The following is a 20,441-nucleotide window of genomic DNA, read 5'->3' on the forward strand; positions in this document are numbered from 1 at the left end:
ATAACAGTAATGTGGTAAATATAAATAAATATGTCAGTCGTTAACATTTTAGCGTCAAGACACGTATTTTGATATGAATACGGCACCAAAAATTGACATCTTATAGTGTTTATTTTTAGTATTTGAACATTTGTGCCGTCGATTACTAATATTATGGGTACTTTGTGGGAAAACGGAATGATCTAATTCTATGGGATCGTGATATTAAGAATAACTTTTGGCGAGTGTATTAACCGCTAGGGACAACCGAGAATAACATATTCCTAACTTGTAAATATCCTGATTAAAGATATGTTTTTGGTATAACAGCACGTTAAGCTATAATTCTAGTGCAGCGTTATATTTAGCTATGCCACTATGTATTTAGATTTGTATACGGGTGCTTTATCTGGTTACCACCTCAGCTTGGTTTGAAATCATGTGATCAGGTGACAGTTATCCAAATATATTCGTTCGTTTATAATTTTAAACAAACATTGCCTGATTCACGCATCGCACAGCTTCTGCATTTCTAACTATCAAGAGCCTTCGGGGAATGTAGGGTATATAAACATTGTACGTTAGTTAATAGCTCTAAAAGATATCAAGTAATATTTTATTTTCAAAAAAAATAAATTAATAAGAATCACAAATAATACATTATATTAAACTACCTAAAGGAGATCCCGTCAGCAGCTATGTCCAGGCACACGGGTAATGCGGAGAATCGCTTGCAACTCATCTTTCTCTTGCGCTTGTCTTCTGGGAGGAAGTTCCAGATTATCAAATCCTCGTCGGCTGTCGCTGTCGCTGGAAACAAATACATAAATTATTTATCTATTTTGTACTATAGCACATCAAAATATTTACGGTTGCATAACGAAACTCTAAGCTAGAAATCTTTTTCCCGATAGCAGAATTCGTTCTGCGAAGTTTAACTTCCGTAGAATTTCTATATGTAATTTTTTGTGCGTAAATTTCATGATTTTTATAAATAACCGGTAATTGTGTGATAGGGCATTTTAGTTCCGCACTATGAACCCGTGATACTGCTGTTTTAAAGTTCATTATATCAGATACTTTTTGCTTCAGATATATCTCTTAAAAAATATGTTCTCACCAAGCTTAGTCCCGTCTGGACTGAAGACCATGGTCCTGACTCGGTCTAGTCCAGTCCTGCCCTCCCCCCACTGGTCCACGATAGTCTCCGGATCGCTCATCACCACCAATTGAGAACAGGTCTTCGTAGACTCAGCCTCGCTATCTGGGAAACAAAAATATACATAACTAAAGATAGAAAAACTTCGCTGTCACACTGTTGGGCGTCACTCGTAACGGGAGAGATTTCACTTTCAGTTTACCTCAAGGTTCGGGGTCCGGGGAATACATTCAAGCACCCTAAGCTCTAACTCTGCCATAAAGAAGTCTTACCCCCGGTTTCTGAGTACATTTAGCGGTAGGTAGTTTTATCTATGTTAAGTTTAAACGCTATTGAGTAGATAAACCGCCGCTAAATATACTTCAGAAACCTAAGGGGGTAAGTCATACATCTCTCTGAGCTTTCCTTCACCATTAAAACAAGTGACAATAGAGATGCTTCGTTTTCTAATAATGATGAGATCGTCAGTTAGATAATAAAATATTATAACCGGGATTATAATCCAACTAGATAATAAAGAACTTTGGCATGCACGATTCAAGTGCGGCCGACACATTATATCAAGTATTTTGCCGTAACTTAAGTGTAAAAGTTAAATCTATAAAGATCTACGGCTGTATAATTAGAAACCGTATGGTCTGAAATTTGATTCTACACGAAGTTTAATTACGTTTTGACATTTTACATGAAAATGTTTTTGTGCGATGTACATATATTTTACATCAATAATGTATCCTCGTGTTCTTATGTTAATACTTGGACAGCTCGGCTATCGCTGATCTCTAAATTAAAATTGCTTTTGTTTGATGTGTAGAGACTTTGGAAAGTGATTAAAACTAATAAATTTAAAAGTTTATTTCCCATTTAGTTTTATTATTTGAACAGTTTGAAATACATATTGAGAAATTATTTGTACAAGAGTATAATCCGTATTTTCAAGTTATGGATCATCTGTTTTTATTGAATAACGATCTGTCGTAAGATCCAAACATTCAATAAAAAACATTAGTTTTTGTTATTAATTAATTTTCTTTTAACACCTAGACATGTGCTGCCTTTAATTAATGAACGTATCGTTAATTAACACACACGGCTTGGCGTCGTCTTTAATTAAGGGTTAATACATGTTTTCAAAAGGGCTTTGCGGAAAATTGTAGAAAATGAAAAAATATAAAAATGTACTTAGTCAGAAAAAGGGTGAAATTGTAGCAGAAACGTTGCTGTAGGCCGCCAGGTAGTTGAGAACTTTTTGTTTATGCAATGTCACTTACTCAGGATTAGCCAAGACTATATAATATATATCTTTTAAACCTTCTACAAACTCACTCAGTCAGAAATGTTATAAGAACCATCTAAACCTTGTAGTTCAGCACCAACCAACCGCTCTCGACGGGCTGTAGATGTAGTATCTACAGCCCGTCGAGAGCGGTTGGTTGGTTTAAAAAGCTAAGGACAGCTTTTCTCTTAAAGTTACCAATATTCAATAGTAACAGTTCGAGAACAGAACTTCAGCTATGAAGAAAACAATGAATTAGAACTTCACCGTACCAGTATTCCACAAGCTGAGCACGAGTTCGCCGGTGTTCCTGCTGAAGAGCATGGCGTCGAGGCAGCAGCGCGCGCGCCCCAGCGAGCGCCGCCGCAGTGCGCCCGTCGGCGCGTCCCACAGCGCCACGCGCGCGCCGCCCCCACCCGCCTCCGACGTCACCGCGCCTACTGCTAGCAGTGCAGAGCGCCATGGGTGCCACGTTAACGCCTGTAGAAAAATCATGCGACCGTGATCCTATTCTGATTTTTACGAAAATTGTCACCTGCTGATCAGCGACTCTTTCGACCACCGACAACCGGCTAGCTGCTGTACTAATAAATTGTATAAAAATCTTATGAACGCCACTAGCGCGTGCCATAGGAACTTATTCGACGATTAACGATTCTCGTTATTGGTAAGTCACTTGATGAATCAACATTGTACCAAATAACGGCATATTGTATAAGTTAATCCTATAACGAGACAAAAAAATAGTGTCTTTAAATATTTGGGTAAAGCTAAAGTCGAGGCACTAAGTCAAAAAATCTCAAATATCAGACCTTAATAGTCCAATCTGACTTGAGACTCAGAAAGAGCTGCAGCATAGGCCAGGTGAAGACCAATACGTCATCATCGTTTACGGCGGCGGCGGTGACGTAGCGCGCGTCGGGAGACACCCGCACCATCAAGATAGCCCCGCGACTTGCAGAGCACCAGCTAATGGAGCGTGCATTGCGTGTGAACGACACCAGTGTGCCTTGGGAACAACCTCTGAAAGATGGTGGGAAATATGCAGAGAGATGTTAAAAGAAAGACTTTTAGTAAACTTTAAACTAAAACTTATGCTACCACGCCAAAGCATCAATGTAAATAATGTTTCACAGCACCGCGGTTCGTGAGCTTGTACCAAGTCGAGGCGATTACGTTACGATTGGAGTAGAGAGTATCATATATATGTAAATAATACTAGACACTTCTTAACCTTTCCAAGTTGATGCGGGTGCTACAAGTCTTATCAACATAAAAGTATTTTTGAATAGGTGGATGTCTTATGCTATGAAGACTACTAAAATATAATACAGATTTATTTTATTCTATTCCATATTACTATCGTGTACTAACAGAGTACTTACGTAATAAAAGAATTGCCGGTAGGACTCCAGTCCATGGCGGTGATGGAGCACGAGTTCGGCGGCTGATCGCTACACATACATCTGTTCTGATCCACGCGCTTACTCAACTCCGTGTCGTGGACTTCTACAATCTTTGCCTCCGTTCCCAACTGCGTAACAATCACCCTATTTAGGTTCAAGCCCCACGGCAAACTATTAAAGAAAGACTATACATATATTTTAATTTTAAAGTGAATTGCTTTAGTCAACTCACGATTAGCAGTTTTCCTTTAGGATCAAACTTGCAGCACTGTATGTCATAATCGGTGAAGCCCTGGCTGATCTGACTCTGCGTGCGCCAGCTCCACTTGTGGTAGTTCGTGCCTAGAGCTGCCACCAGGACGTTGTCGGACGACCAGTCGAGAAGCTCTGGAACTAAATTCAGGCAAAGCTGGGAGTTTCCCTAAGATAGACTTTTAGTAGTTTTATTGACACACCCTGTGGCACATTGGTGGTTTCTTAACCTTAAGTACATATAGTTCATTGAAATGTTACAATTTGAGGGCCGAATATTGGCATTTCTTAGAAGACGCAATTTTATTTATGGAACATGTAGGGGGGGGTCATTAGACGCTTAACTTGAAGTTTGTGGGGTCGCCACTCTTGTCCCCCGGCCGCCATCTTGGAAAAGGGGGTGGAAACACTTTTTTCGCTATATCTCGTAACTATGCGTCTTACAATAAAATTGTTAAAGCATAATTTGTAGCAAATTATTTTGCCGTCAAATATGCTTATTGTCCTAAATTGACAATTAAAGAAGTTATAAGCAAAAAATTAATGTCGTATTTAACTATAATATTTTGTACTCGTATATAACGAAATTTATATATGAACGACAAGACAGCAGATAACTATGATAATGATTATGTCAAGAATAAAAAAATATACATCGATACGTAAATAGGTCCTAATGTTCGTGCTCCCAAGCTAATAAGCGTCTAATAATTTGAGTCTTGGTTTTTCAATTTTTTTATTTGTGGTTACAGCCTTGTGTTCTTAATGAACCAAGTTACTTAATGAAACTTAAGACAAACACCAGGTAATTAGTCACCCACTGGCGACTGCAGGACTCAAGGACGAAGGAGACCGTCTCGGGCAGTTCGTAAACACTTACAAATTAATTGAATTATATTACTATTGTTTTATTTTGGCCTCCATACTTGCTGAGTGTATAACAATAATATATGTATATTACCTTATCAACTTATACTTTATTAAAAGATAAAAGTAACGAAAAGGTATAAGCAAAGTCAAATATATTGCGTGTTCGCTCTATTAACAGCGTGCCTTAATAAAGCAGTGTGAAGCAACGAATTCTTCGCGTTTTTATTGCACTCAATCTGGGGTATTAACGAAAACGAGTTTGTTGGGTTAAGTTTATCCAATTAAAAGTGTATAATGAGTTACTGCATGTGTTCGTGTATTTTTGTAAATAAAGTTAAACCGTTAAACAATCTTAAAATAATACTGACTAACTTAATGTTCTTAGTTACATTGTACCAGCGTTACTCATTAACAGCTCCTTTACAACGCAATATGGTAAAAAACCGTAAATGATAAATGATAAATTGACATTTCAATTTGCGCTAATTTCAGGAACTACTGGTGCGAATTGAAAAAAACCTTTTTACTTTACTGTTAGATAGTCTATTTATCGAGGAAGGCTATAGGCTATATAACATCGCGCTACGACCAACAGGAGCAGCGTACCAGTAAAAAAAAATTATAAAAACGGGGAAAAAAGTAACCCATTCTCTCTTATGTCACGCAAGCGAAGTTGCTAGTGTGAATATACGTAGGCACGAAAAGATTACCGTAAGTAGTTGCCTAGTAACAGCTCCTCTGTGTTATGGTGGTTAAGCATGAGAAGATATTCTTGCAAGTCGTGTTTACAGTTGTGCTTCATTTTATAATAAAGTTTAAGTTTTTATTTAGACAATAATACATTTTTGGGCAAATTATGTGTTAGTGACGTTTCGAAAACGACAGGTTGTGTGGTTCCAAAACAAACACCTTATACTAATTGAGTCTGCCTGTTGTTTCGGTCGGAAGATGACTTGAGTGCTTGCTTAATACTGTCATAAGTATATATAGCTGCCTAACAGTTAATTTTTTTCTCTTAATCTTTTTTTTCATTCACTATATAAGTGCTCGGTGGGATCTTCCATCTTAATGGTCGCGAAAACATGACCTTTAGGACGGCTCGTTAGTCAAGTTTCAAACTATATGTTTAGAGAAGTGTAATCTTACAAGCAGCATAGCTATAAGTGGGCAGGTCTAATATGCTGTCGGCAGAGGACAGGTAGCCCTTCTTCCTGGGAGCGCAGGGCCACAGCTGCACGCCGGTGTCACGGTCCACCTCCCTGGTCTCCGGCTTCAAGGGCTCCAGGCCGAAAGCCGTGTCCAGGTAGGACGAGTATCTTTTCTGTTGCCGGTATTTGGCATACTGGAAACCAAATTGAAGATTAATAAATAAATGCAATGGCTTTTATCGACGGAAGTTATCGTAATAATGGTTGTTTTTAATAATTGTTAATATTTTCAATACATTTTCTAGGTAGTAATTCTCAAACCTGCATTTTTGCAAAGGTTTGAGAATTTTGCTACTGGTAACTCAGGTCAGATCATATCCCAAATTTTTTTGGCGTTAACATCTAGTTGACACAAGGAATTCTTGTAAATCGTAACGATACATAAAGGAACAGGTCCGTATTGAAAATTTTGTAATTTCAAATGATTCCTATTGATTTAAACTGAGCGATTTATCCAACTTGAAAATCTTACATATTAGAGACCTTTCTGTTTTTCCACTTCAATTCTAATAAATACCGATCATATTATTCAACTGTACGTTTGGTGCAGTGGTTTAAGTGGTCAACTCGCCGCAATAACCGTAGCACCGCGTGTGGCGGGTTCTAATTTATCTAGATAAGTATGTATTTAGACTTCTACATACAAGAGACAACTGATAATGATACTTATATAAGTATATAAGCTTATAAGTATAAAAGGTTACCATAGTACAAGCTCTGCTTAGTTTGGAATCAGATGACCGTGTGTGAGTTGCCAAAAATATATATTTATTTATTTTATATTACCTAATTATAAAATAAAATAGGTAGGTATGTAGTCAATCAGTATTTTAGCTAATTATTATTTCGTGGCATCAAGTGTAGACATTTTTTTATTAATGTGTGTATAAGAGATATCGACTTGTCATGATCAAAATGTCATCAGAGAGCTGTTGTCAAACAATCGGTCCAATGGTATAATGGTCTTCGATGTATTTTTAATGCAACCCGCCTGGCCAGCGTGGTGGACTCACGGCCTAACCCCTCCCTCATTACGGGAGGAGACTCTTGCCCAGCAGTGGGACACTAATGGGTTAAATTTACATATTTATGGGAAGTCGATATACTTACCCATACGTCGTCAACTCCTTTTTCCCTCCCCCATCGGATCTTTCTGCAGAGAATAGGCAAGTCTTCTCTCGGCGTGACGAACCTATCCGTCCGAGGTCGACGGTTATTCAACTGAAATCATTTCCTTTTTGTATACCTAGTATATAGCATGAGAGCCCTACCGCGAAACATAACTTGTATTCATGGTAACAATGGACAAAATACGAAGAATCGCAGTAGATCATACGAGGAATGGATAATGTATTTTCTGCGGACGATCGCACTATTTCTGGGAATGTGTAGTGGTTGCAAGTTTCTAAGAAAATGACCAGTCAAGTGCGTAAAATGCATAGTTCGGCCCGTTAACACATTGTTAGTTCTCATTGTATGTGTTTTGTTGATTTACAGATTAGGTTAAGTACGAGCGTTATTATATCACAGGGTTCTGTCAAGAAAAGATTTCTTAACAAAAAAAAAGCAAAATTTTGTGTAACTTTTCTAGTTTTCTGAAATATTATGTTACTTGAATATTGCTTTTTTGGAGGAGATCTTTGTCAAACAATAGCATAGTTCAAGTTTGTAAATACAAATAAATATCCTGACAAGTCTTAAAAGTAGCCCGTTATCCTGCGTATGCACCGAACTAAAATTAGGTCATGCAATATGACGACGACTGTCATCAACTTGTTTTAAGATGCGAGTATTCGCGGCGAGCCATTTTATTTGTTATATGTGTATGTATGTCGTATTTCATTTCCCTTAATAACCAACAAGTACGTAAAAACGTTCTTAATTAAATGTTTGTACAAACAAACATAAAAGCAAAAAGTTACAATTGTTAATGATCATAATTAAAAATGCTTTATAATTTGTATCGTATCAATTAGCTGTCGAAAAGAATTCAAAAATACAATATCTATAAAATAATGTTCGGCCTTCCATGTAGGTCTGTAATTTCAAATATTCTGACATTAATTTATAACGTTTTAATTACTAGAAAAGTATAATTATTATACTATTTTAATTCCGTTACTCGTCAGTAAAAATATTTCTAATTATTTCCGAGTATTTTATAGTATGTTATATGTTTGATGTATTATAGTGTTATGGTATCTCAAGAATAATAAAACATATGTTATAATCTTATGTTACCTTATATGTACATACATTTTAAACAAATACATATTCTATTCAATTCTATGTTATGGATTTTATTGACGGGTCATGTAACCAGTGTTGTGGGCCAACTTAACTAATTTGAGTCACTGAATGCCATTTAACTCAAAATAGATTGCTCGCGCACCGTTGTTACAAGCTGTATTGTTTGGCAAGAAGGTCAACTCTAGACTGGATATTTTGAACGGTCTTAATATGCGCGTATTGGTCTTGTGAAAGGGAATTATTTTAATTGATTTGATTATGCAAATACTCGGCTCCCGTATGTCACACATTACGTTGAATTACCTCAATTCTTTATCACGCACGTATCCAGAGCTAACATACTCCGGAATACACTCCGGCATTCACTAATTATGCGATAAGCGGTTATAGAGATTTGCAATTAATCAGTAATAAACTCTTTAGTTTTATTATATTCCTACGGATAACACTTGTAATACTTACTATTTTTATCACCCGTATCTCGACAAGTAGCAAGTTTTAACTATAGATAAAACACTGATAAAAGCCAGAGGCATTAACTGAAACTACGTATACTATGCCCACTGTCAATCCGAAACTGTTTTAGAATAGTTTACGAGACGTATACGAAAAATCATTTTTCATAGAAATTAAATAGCTTAATGATTGAGTCAAATGTAAACTCGGTCACTCGTGCCGTGACCTGCGTAACAGAACGGTCGTTTCGCGGCAAATAACTTGTAAATAAATATGCCTATAGTACTTAGTTATCTGACCGGGACTTATACACGGCACTTGAACTAAGAATGAACTACAAATATTCCTGTGACTAAACTATTGTTTACATTAATCTGATTTTTGTTGTATAGCCTAATAATCATACAAATAGATAGTATCAATTAATGCTTTTCGCTTTTACGTATATACATATATACAACGTGCCGCTCCAATGGCTTATTTCTTTCAACGTATGGGTAGGTTTGGGGCTTAATAATCATGTAACAAACAAAAAAATAACATTGTACCTACACAGTTTGTTTAACATACCACCCGGGACAAATCTTTGTGTGATAAGCACGAGTATTTGTTCTGAGCCTGGATGTTAATGTATCTATATAAGTATGTATTTAGAAGTATATAAATATGATTATCAGTTATTTGGTTACCATAGTACAAGCTCTGCTTAGTTTGGAATCAAATGACCGTATGTGAGTTGTCCAATCATATTTATTTATTTATTGTTGGCTAATTGAAAAAGAAAGGCGTGACATTTTAGATGTTCTCACCTAATATGAATGAACTAAATTAAGATTTTGACATTTGGTTTATCTGTGCGAGGAAGTGTTCGTAGGGAAATATTAAAGTTTTCTTAGGTATAACGATGACATGAATCTCATCTCACGTAGAGAGATATAAATGTGTGTCATGTTAGGCGGGCAGGACTTAATTAGAAATGTTTGATAATTTTCCATTTCATTTTGAAACTGGTCGGTAGTATATGCGGCTGCCGTACGAGAGGTCTCGGGTTCGAATCCTGGGTCGGGCCAAAAAGTCTTTGCTGAGATTTTCTGTTAAGAATTTCTTAGAGATTGCCCGGAGTCGGGACGTTGCGGTCGAAGACCACTGTGCCTCGGAGAGCACGTAAAGCTGTTGGTCCTGCGCCTGACCTCTCACTGGTCGTGTCGGTTATCCGTCCCACCAGACTATGAGAGTGATGGAATAGAGAGTGTACCTGTGTAGTGTGCACACACTTGGACACTATAAACAAAGTCCTGCACAGATGGCCAGTTTCAATGAAACTGACCGCCGTAGCCGCATGCATATCGGCTAGGAGGAGGAGGACATTAACATCTATCGGCTATCCATCCACATAAAGAATCTGCCAGAGCTAAAAGTTGCCTTATTTTCAGATAATATTATTTTAGTTTAAAGCAAAACTTTGAAAACAATTTTGAAACCAGTTTCAAAAAAACTTGTAACAAAGGTTATAAAAAAGTAAATTACATATGTAAAAATACTGCTGAAGTATTGAGATTCTTAAAGTTAACTAAATTAACCATCTAGACTAAGGAACTCTAAGCAATATGAACAATAACTTGTTAATACCCTGTGCCAATAACTAACTGACATTCATACCATATATGTCTATTGTTAAATCACACGTATAGAGCATCAATTAGTGCAGTTTTTGTATCACATAGGATTGATTTTCTCAGAAAATTCATTTAATATTTATGTTCGGTTAGCAAAAATGTACAGTTTTTTTTGTCTTTGAATTAAATATGAAGAGCAGTATTGCATAAAATGGGACTTCATAATATAATGAGAGAATTTTAACAAGGCGATCGATGTGTGTGGTATTAGAATTGATTACCGCGTTTGTTGTTTGTTGCTAGACTCATATTAGACCGGTCAAACGTACGAAAAAATAGTTACAGGATGAAACCTTTTGAAAAGGGAAGAAAATATCGTAACAATTATGGGAAAAACGGCTGCTATCTAGGCAGTAGAAAAAAGAGTTTTCAAGGAATTAAAATCTAAAATGAAGTCATTAAAAAGGCTGATATTTTGACGTGAGAATTTTATAAAATAACTTTTCTTAAACAAAATGAAATCAGGGGCTTTGAGACACGCAAAAGGTAAGTTTCCAGCAAAACTCGTGAAAAAAAACGTACATCTGTGTAAGATAAAAAAATAACAAAACCTGAGTTTTTTGCAAAAAAATAAGTTATATTAAAAGAACTGTTTAGAACTTTCAGTCATGTAGGTTTGATCAAAACGTTGCCACAACCGTCAGAACAAGTGATCACTATTTTAATTCACACATAATTAAGAAATACAAACAGTAATATAACTTACAGTTTTTTTCCCAAATGTTGTTCTGTTCATCATAACTTTACATTAATTGTAGAAAGGTCACTATTTTTTATTGTCTACTCGAATTAGGCACGTGTCTGTTATACAATAGCATTTTTGTAATGAACTACCGGTTATAATAAAAGTTTTTAACAACCACCCACTTTGTAAGTGAACAAAATTGTTCATTTAGATGTTCTGTGTGCATTTGTTAGTAACGATATTTTATCTGTTTTGTAGTCTCATATCTGGGATTTACGCATGAAAAAACGCAATTTGAAACGCAAATAGTTAAATGACTTCTATTGTATACTAGCCCCTAACTGACATTTTGTTTTATTGAATTTATGAATTATTTGTTATAAAATTGAGCAATACACACTGCTGACAAAAGTCTTTGATTTATTCCCTATTGATTTGCAAGATAAACAGTTATTTGAACATAATGAGTGTTGTCACATCTTTTATGATGGCCATAGATTCAAAGCAATCAAAGTTGAATCGCATAAAATTTCACAATTGCCGTTATTATTCCTTGACTCGTTTTCGGCGATATGTTAAATATATTTTTTTAATAACTAGTTAAAAAATACTTCTTTGTAGGGTAAGGTAAGGAAAGGAGCTAGAATATAATACAAATCATGTCCCCAATCCAACTGATGTAGTATATTAGTAAGAGAGTGATATCCAACTATACAAGGGCTCAGATGAATGCGTTATCAGTTATCTGCCGGCGGTGTCCGTGACCGCAAATTTACAAGTTATTGACACGCAATAACTGAGTTATAGTGCTCGATGAATGATGAATTGAATTATTCGAGTTTCATTTTGAGTCGGATATAGACTTAAATGGGTGCATGGAATCTTCAGCGCGCTTATTATGTAGATGTATTATAGGCATAGTATGTTTTTAACAGAGATAATATGGAGGTTCGTTATTTTTTTATTTCAATTAGATTCAGGCGGTGTAAAAATTGATAAAGTACCTATTACTTTTACATCTTTTTGAATAGAACCAAACAAAAACAAAAAAGAATACATTTTTACTATTTCATTGTCGATATATACCTTATATTATGGATAATCACCCAAACAAACATTGTATCTCAAAACTTAAAATGCCATCGAAATTTATTAATTGGTTTGTGCATTTTATCTCAAAATAACATAGTTTGCAAATGTTTATTCTATATCAATTAATTTATAATTTTTAGGAACCCATAAGATGAGTATTGTCTTATTACATACAAAAGACATATTTGAATAGAAAAATATTCAGTAATTTAGGAATCAATTTTATTATTTTCATGTTAAGAAAAAAAAAATGTATTATCATAAAAAGTTAATATTTTTTTGGATTCTATCCAATATTAACATGTAACATTTGTTTATTCGCTTATTTCTTTAGCATTAGTACCTTTTGCTTGAGATGCTCTAATGGTGCAGTAACTGATTCCTATCAAAATCTTATATCCGTAACTGTATTTAAGATAATGCGAAAAAAAATCGTATTCGTAACTGCAACCGAAACCGATATAATTTTATTAACATATCCTGATTTGATACTTCTCAATTTTTTGTAGCTGCCAAAAATGTAATATAATAATCTGTTTTTTAAAATAGATGGACCACTGAATTTACTAACTGACTGAGATAGATGTAGTGATTAAAATCCATACACTTTTTGCCACGTGTCATGCGTGAGCACTGGAAAAGAATTTTCAAAAATTCGCCCCCTACGGAGGTAAAGTAGGTGGTGAAAGTTTGTACGGAATCGCGTTGTTTTCGAAGCTAGAAGCGTGAAACATTCTGTTTAGGCATTTGATTACATACAATCAAATACATCAGTCTTGAGCAATGCACGCTTGAGTACAAACGTGGTTTTATTAACCGCCTAAGTGATTCGCGTATTGCACGACTATATCCAGTGAACGTTATATCCGCCATGAGCTCGCAACATCTAATAGCGAATGAATTGCTAGCATTCATACAACATGCCATCGGCACCATGGACGACGTCAGCATTGTGCAGATCTGCAAGTCTAGTTTCAAGGAGAAGGAGATAAACAGTGGCAAGAAGATCCTTTTCCAGACCCTCGAGAAGCTCGACAGCATGCCGTCTCGCAAAAGAGATGGTAACAATACGAGCATTCAAGACATCATAACCTTGTTGAAGGGGACCGACCCGCACGACGTGCCTGCTTTCGTGGCAAAAGACCTGCATAAGCTCCCGCCCGTTATTTTCAACCATGTAGATGTTACCAGCTTGTCAAAGGACATAATTTTTCTGAAAACAAGCATGGCCGAGATGCAATCCAAATTGACGGTAGCAGATAACACTTTATGTGAGCTCCTCGGCCAGGTAGCGTTGTTACGGAATACTATTTCATTTGGTATAAGCATGTCACCTGACGCCGCCAACGTCAACGCTCAACGTGTGGCTCAAAATGTATCCATTAGCAGTTTCGATTCAGTGAATTCGTGTATGCCACCGGAAGTCAAGACCGCAGACGTTGCATCAAGCCCCGCCCCCCGCACCATCCCACCCGTACCGCCTACAGTGGTAGCAACACGTGAAGATTCATCAAGCCCTAAACATGTCTACGCTGCCAATACCGCCAGTACATCTACTCAGAAGAAGAGGGAACAGAAGAGTAACATTGCTGCTGCGCAAAGCGATTTGTCTTGGCGTTCAGCCAAGACTTCGTGCGACACGGATGGCTTCATTAAGGTGGAGAAGAAAAAGAAAAAATCATCTCGTCGAAACCGATGCAGTACTGCACCAACCGCACGAAATCCGTCCCAGCAACGTTGCTGTACGTGTCCCGGCAGCATTCCTCTACAAAGATCGAAGAAATTGTAGAGTCTATCCGAGTGAAAGTCAACTTTACTCTTATCAAGCACGAGCAGTTTCCTCACAGTGTGAGTTTATAATTGATTTGTGCTGAGAGCGCTGACAAAACATCTGTCAACCTTTTATTGGTGAGCCTTGTTGCTTGAAATAAAATAAATAAATAAAAATTATTCAGTGTTTTTGGAAAACATGAAAAGTGACAACCCTATGTTGCCAGATGTCCGCATATAGCCGGATATAGTTTTATGTGGATGGTACAAATTAACGTTCAATATGTGAATCGAACCCATGTTCTTCCAGTGATAGTCACTTTTATTGTAACTAGTTGCAAAGAATCCTTAAACCTTTACTGCTTAAATCCTTTTACTGCGGAACCCTTCTGTTCCGTAGTAAACAAGAATTCTTTACAGTTGGGCCATGTCCATCTGCCGTGCCGTCTTACCGCCACCCACTCAGGAACAACCGTTTAAGATCAAGGGACGAAGTTGTCAAAGCTGTTTTTGTTACTTACATCGCAAAACTGCTTTTATTTACCTTTTAGTTTCTAGGAGATTTTTGAAAACTTGATTTTTCGATTTTTGAGGCTAGGAACCACCATAAACAAGTAGTACGTAGTTTACTATTAAGCCCTGACTTAATAACCAAGGGAGTGGAGCCACCTAAAAATATCAAGGTGGAGCTCGAACAATAAAAATATTATTGAAGATAACAATATTGAATTTCTCTTTACAGCGCTCGAAAGCTTTGATTATGATTCTCAATATTATGTCATATTATGGTCTTCCTCATCTTCATCCGGAGATTATGATTTCTAGACACACATACCTAATTTAGTTCTAAATAACAAGCTCCCAGAATTCCCCTCGATTTTTCCAGGATCCCATCACCAGATCTGAGCCTCATGACAGTGGGACGAATTTCGAGGTTAACCGTTTTAAACAAAAAAAAATCGGGTAATCGCAGAAAATACATAAAGAAAGAAATCGCTCCAAATTAAGAACCTTCTTTGTACTTTGAGATAATCCATCATCATCACATAGTACCTCATTTTTGCAGTCGGTTAAAATAATGTTCGATGCAGTATGACATATTTATCTCCTAAGTAGGTATATCCCGTAGCAACAAGAAAGCACTTCTCAGACTGCATCATTGACATAACAGTACGTACCTAATAACAAATAGCGTGATAATAACATGAACTACGGAACCTTACACTGCGAATATCCCCACACGCACTACACCGGTTTTAATTTAATTTCAATTTGAGGAGTCTATTGGCTTGAACCTAGCAGCAGTCATTAATACAAGCATTACTGCGCAGTGTCACTGCGCGCACTATTTTACTAGTGTCGGACACGCAAAGCCTCGCCCAGCCTATATTGTGCTCAGTTACAAAATTAATATAGGTACTAAATGGAAAACCGGGAGAAAATGCGACATTACCAGATCACAATACATTTAGTAAACAGAGTGGTACTGGTTTAATAAGTGATGCATTTCAACATAATGATACTTAATTCATAGCCTATAAGAATACATAGTATAAGACATTATAAAAATTTACACAAAATTTTGAAGCAGCAAAAAGTTTGAAACTTTTTAAAATGTTTACAATGAAATACGGCCCTAAAGAACAATAGCCTATAATACCAGCCAAAATTTTAACTGAATCGGTGCTGATTGGTCTGGACCGAAGCAAACTGAACCACTATCCAACGCGTGAACGCCTTCACAAACTCTTGCTCTTCAAATTTGGTTCAAAATTGGCGAACACATTGGTTAAAGTGAAGAGGACATAAGATGTAAGGATGCGTCGCGCCGCTGCCGACGGGTGGCGAACGACGCAGTGAAGTAGGTATGACGCGTGGACCTCACTACCGCGATATCTGTTCGCTAGTCACGGGTATATGCACTTACTGTTTCCTTTTTGGATAATCAGGTGAAATATTAAGTACCCATCTACTTTTGTTACATATTTAGAAAGCGTATTATGTGCTGAGTTCGCTCTATCAATATGTATGTTCCTGGAATTGCCAGTAAAGTGGTATTCATATACCAAGGCACTCAGAATGTTTTGTAAATAATAGTTCAAATTCAAATTCAAATTATATTCAGTTTCTTTGTATAGGCGATAGAATTTCACAATTTCAAATGTGTCTCAAAACTAGAAGAATCTTTATACAGACTTAAATCTATTTTTTTATATTACAAACCGTCTTTATTTATAACATTATTGTATAATATTTAATTTAAAAAAAAATTCAATGAAGTTTTAAGATTTAATTACTTCATCTAATAAAGAAAACATCATTCTACAAATGTTACGAAATAAACGTGCCGAAGTGAAATTAAATTGTGAAATATTAAAGTAAATTGGTAAATTAGCTATCAACACAATAAAAAACAATTAAAATTCAATGAGAACCAAATTTTGGAATTTCGGACGAGTATCTTGGTGGTAGAAGCATTTTTCGCGCCAGTTACCGTAAAATTTTACAGGTAAACGAACTCGCAGAGATTCATAATACTATGATAACTATGTATGATTCAGGCACATCTTGGCGAAGTTTTGAAGTTTTGAAATATCTATACTAATCTATACTAATATAATCTATACTAATATAATAAAGCTGAAGAGTTTGTTTGTTTGATTGTTTGTTTGTTTGTTTGTTTGTTTGAACGCGCTAATCTCAGGAACTACTGGGCCGATTTGAAAAATTCTTTCAGTGTTAGATAGCCCATTTATCGAGGAAGGCTATAGGCTATATAACATCACGCTACGGTCATTAGGAGCGGAGTAGCAACGAAAAATGTTACAAAAACGGGGAAAATTTTGACCCATTCTCTTAGGTGACGCAAGCGAAGTTGCGCGGGTCAGCTAGTGGTTAATAAAATACACTCTAGAACTTTTTTGTTAATTCTCAAAACCTGCTAAGAGTCCCACGAATTACAGATGTTTCTCATAAAGGTCAGGTACCCGCAACTGGTGGTCATGACAAAGTAAGTATATTATGTTGCAGTCCAAATAAGAAATCCAGGTATTATACAGAATGTCCCAGTAATTAACTTGAAGCCAAATACGGAAGATGGGCTAGGGCATTTATTATTATAGTATATTAATTAAAATTGTTTACAATATAATCTCTCAAACCAGACCGAATATAGCCATATACATGATATACCAAAATTATATTTCTTATTGGTCACGGGGTATTTTCTTCTGCAAAACACCCGCAACCAATTACACCTGACGCCAATGCAGCCGCAGTGTCAATTAACAAAGTCTAAATAATAATATGTCGCCACGCTGTGTAGTGTGTACGAAATATCCATAATATCAAGATGAATATTGTGCTCTTAACCGATGAGTGACGTAGGGAGCAGAGGGTGTGCGCGCTTGCCATCGCCACTGTTCTTATGAGCTCGGAGCAGCGAACCACCACCACTCCGGGCAACGGCGACGGCGCCGGAGCATGATATCATAATATACATATACGTGGGACACTCAGAAAGTTTTGCGATACTTAAAATAAATGTTCTACAGTGAATATTTTTTTATTCCATCTTTTTAAACATTCCATTACTAATGTTAAGCGAAGTTTCGTGGGTGTCAATCATTTCCCAATTGCCAAAAAGCTTCTTGAATGAATTAACATTATATTTTCAAGGTCCAACGTTACACCTAATTTGCATATTTAATAAATTTTTTTTTACTCGTGACGTTTCTTTCCATAATAGCCGGCAAAAGACGACCATATTTTTTTCAGTGGCTAAAGTATGACAGCTTCGCTTAATTAAAAAAAAAGATTTTTGAACAACAGTTTTGAGCCACATTTGAAATCACGACATTTTTTCGCCCAAAAATGTCCTCAAGGCAATTTCATTTGTCAGTGAGACACGGTAATTTATTTATATAGATAGTTTACAATTTGGATCAACAATATTACTGTAATACAGGTAGTTTCGTGCGTCGAGGCTGATAAGTAATTTAGTAATTATATTTTTTTTTCTCAAGCCGTGTAAACTATAATAATTGAGATGGCATCTCTCTGTATAGCGCGACCTGCAACATGCACGTCGCAGGTGTGAAGTGCGCCTGACGTAGCCTCTCGCACCTGTAGTTTATACCGCAGATAACAATTGTTGGCGCGGTAGGATATAGATTTTTATTTATGCAATTTGTTAATAAAGATTTGCTTATTGATAATCAAGGATCTAATAGGTTTATTAGTGACACGCAATGTACTTTGTCTAATAGAATTGTCGTATAAATTATCGAGTTAAGATAAATGTGAAGATGTTTATCGGTTGTTTTGTATTTGCATTTTTTTTTACGGTTGCTACTCGTACAATGCATTTAAGAATATCCCTAGTATGTGGTGTTTATAACGTTTGTATTCAGTACTCGGAGTAAACTATTGTTGTTAATAAGCCGTAATTGCTTTTGGTGGGGTCTAGACGTTTGTATATTATTATGTGACTGCTGATAAAGTTCGATTTCGTTCGAGTTCGATTCTCTGGTCGGGCAAAGTGATATTAAGTTTTTCCAGTTATATATTACCAATAATATCAGAGGCTGATAGCCGAGGACTACAAAACTTAATTTCGACAAATTCTTATACGACTCTATTTTACTCCGACAAAATGGCACTCCGATGCGTTTTAATTTAGACAATACTAGAGTTCGATATACCTAGTCTCAGACACTATTGTACACCGACAAACCGTTTCTTCGACATAACTTAAATAAGTAACAATGCGATTTCGACGACATACTCCTTCGACAATAATGCTAGGTCGATAGCAGTTAACTTCGAAGTACTCTTCTCAGAAATGTTGTGCTTCGACAATATCGTAAATCGACGTGACACATCTAAGCCACCAATGTATATTAAATTAAAAAAAAATGTATTTTAATGAACAATTTTTACTATCATAAATCTTACAAATATTTACGCGCAGCTACGTAATTTTAATGTATTATAAAAAATCAATATTAAAAAAAACACAACAAAGGAGATAAATCTTATTTCTTTTTAATGAACATAATAGGCGATGCCTTCAAAAAAATCAATCGTTTCTAGTGAACTTTTCATTTTCAAATGATCTTTTTATCATAACTTTTAAACTCTCGCGTTGCATGTTTAATGTATAATAGAATACTGTAACCTAAACCTGCTCCTTCAATAAGCCGCCAAATAATTTGAACAAAAAAAAATAAATAATATACATTGGTGGCTTAGATGTGTCACGTCGATTTACGATTTTGCGAAGTACAACATTCCTGAAAAGAGTACTTCGAAGTCGCATTGTTACTTATTTAAGTTATGTCGAAGAAACGGTTTGTCGGTGTACAATAGTGTCTGAGACTAGGTATATCGAACTCTAGTATTGTCTAAATTAAAACGCATCGGAGTGCCATTTTGTCGGAGTAAAATAGTGTCGTATAAGAATTTGTCGAAATTCAGTTTTGTAGTCCTTTTAGAAATTTTAGAAGTAGAAGCATGTGTGTATTAGAAATAATTATCACTTGTTCCAATGGTGAAGGAAAACATCGTGATGCAACCTCGCATGCCTGAGAGCTCTTTAGAACAGTTCTCGAAGGTATGCGAAGTCCCCAACTCTCAGTGTTGGCCAGCGTGGTGGACTCAAGGCCTAACCCCTTCCTCATTACGGGAGGAGACCTTTGCCCAGCAGTGGGACATTAATGGGTTAATTTTAAATTGAATATCAAAGGAGTACCTGACGTCAACCTTTCTTGGGAGTCCTAGGTAAATTGGTAAATTATGAAGAAGTTTGGGGGTGCGAGTTAATGATATAGGAATCTGGGCTGTAGGTATTGTTGGACGCTGCAGCTATCAGGATCATATGCCCGAATGACTCTATTCTATGATCGGATCCATATGCAGTGACATCCCTGACCATTTCTAACAAAGCAGACCTTAGCCTAGCTACGTAAATACTACTTAGCTAAAGTAATTTGCTATTGAGGTGCCCATTGCCAGTTGCGCTCACCGATCGGTAAATGATCTGTGGGTTAAGCAAACCTTGGCGCGATCATTCGATAGATGGATGACCGCATAGGGTATTTCAACTGGGCGTCTCCGTGCTTCGGAGGGCAAAAAAGTGGGTCCCGATTGTTGTCAATTAAGATAACAGTCGTTAAGCCACGTCAAAGACCTTCGGGCGGCTTGTACAACTTTGACACTAGATTGCCCACTAACCATACGATAAGAAGAAGAAGAAGATAATAACCTTTTAAACACAATTATATACATAAATACCTTCGCAATAAGAAATAAAATTTGTACGAAAATTGGCATATTTGTTTGTAATTGTGTTTATGTTTGTG

At 36.3% G+C, this 20,441-nt stretch overlaps 2 protein-coding genes across 2 annotated transcripts; one reads left to right on the plus strand and one right to left on the minus strand.

Annotated features, from left to right (window-relative positions):
* Positions 1 to 560: 560 nt before the first annotated feature.
* Positions 561 to 11,380, minus strand: LOC142974627 (protein cortex-like). The gene is made up of 9 exons (XM_076117071.1): positions 11,239 to 11,380; positions 7,261 to 7,371; positions 6,089 to 6,284; positions 4,053 to 4,213; positions 3,800 to 3,948; positions 3,227 to 3,437; positions 2,687 to 2,894; positions 1,100 to 1,243; positions 561 to 789 (listed from the first exon to the last, which is right to left on the minus strand). The coding sequence occupies exons 1-9, from the start codon at positions 11,269 to 11,271 to the stop codon at positions 650 to 652; spliced, it is 1,353 nt and encodes a 450-aa protein (XP_075973186.1). The 5' UTR covers positions 11,272 to 11,380; the 3' UTR covers positions 561 to 649.
* A 1,800-nt stretch (positions 11,381 to 13,180) lies between these two features.
* On the plus strand, positions 13,181 to 14,098 carry LOC142974874 (uncharacterized). The gene has a single exon (XM_076117444.1). The coding sequence runs from the start codon at positions 13,181 to 13,183 to the stop codon at positions 14,096 to 14,098; it is 918 nt and encodes a 305-aa protein (XP_075973559.1).
* The last annotated feature ends 6,343 nt before the right edge of the window (positions 14,099 to 20,441 follow it).

The sequence above is a fragment of the Anticarsia gemmatalis genome, chromosome 8 (genome assembly GCF_050436995.1).
Source record: "Anticarsia gemmatalis isolate Benzon Research Colony breed Stoneville strain chromosome 8, ilAntGemm2 primary, whole genome shotgun sequence".
Lineage (NCBI taxonomy): Eukaryota > Metazoa > Arthropoda > Insecta > Lepidoptera > Erebidae > Anticarsia > Anticarsia gemmatalis.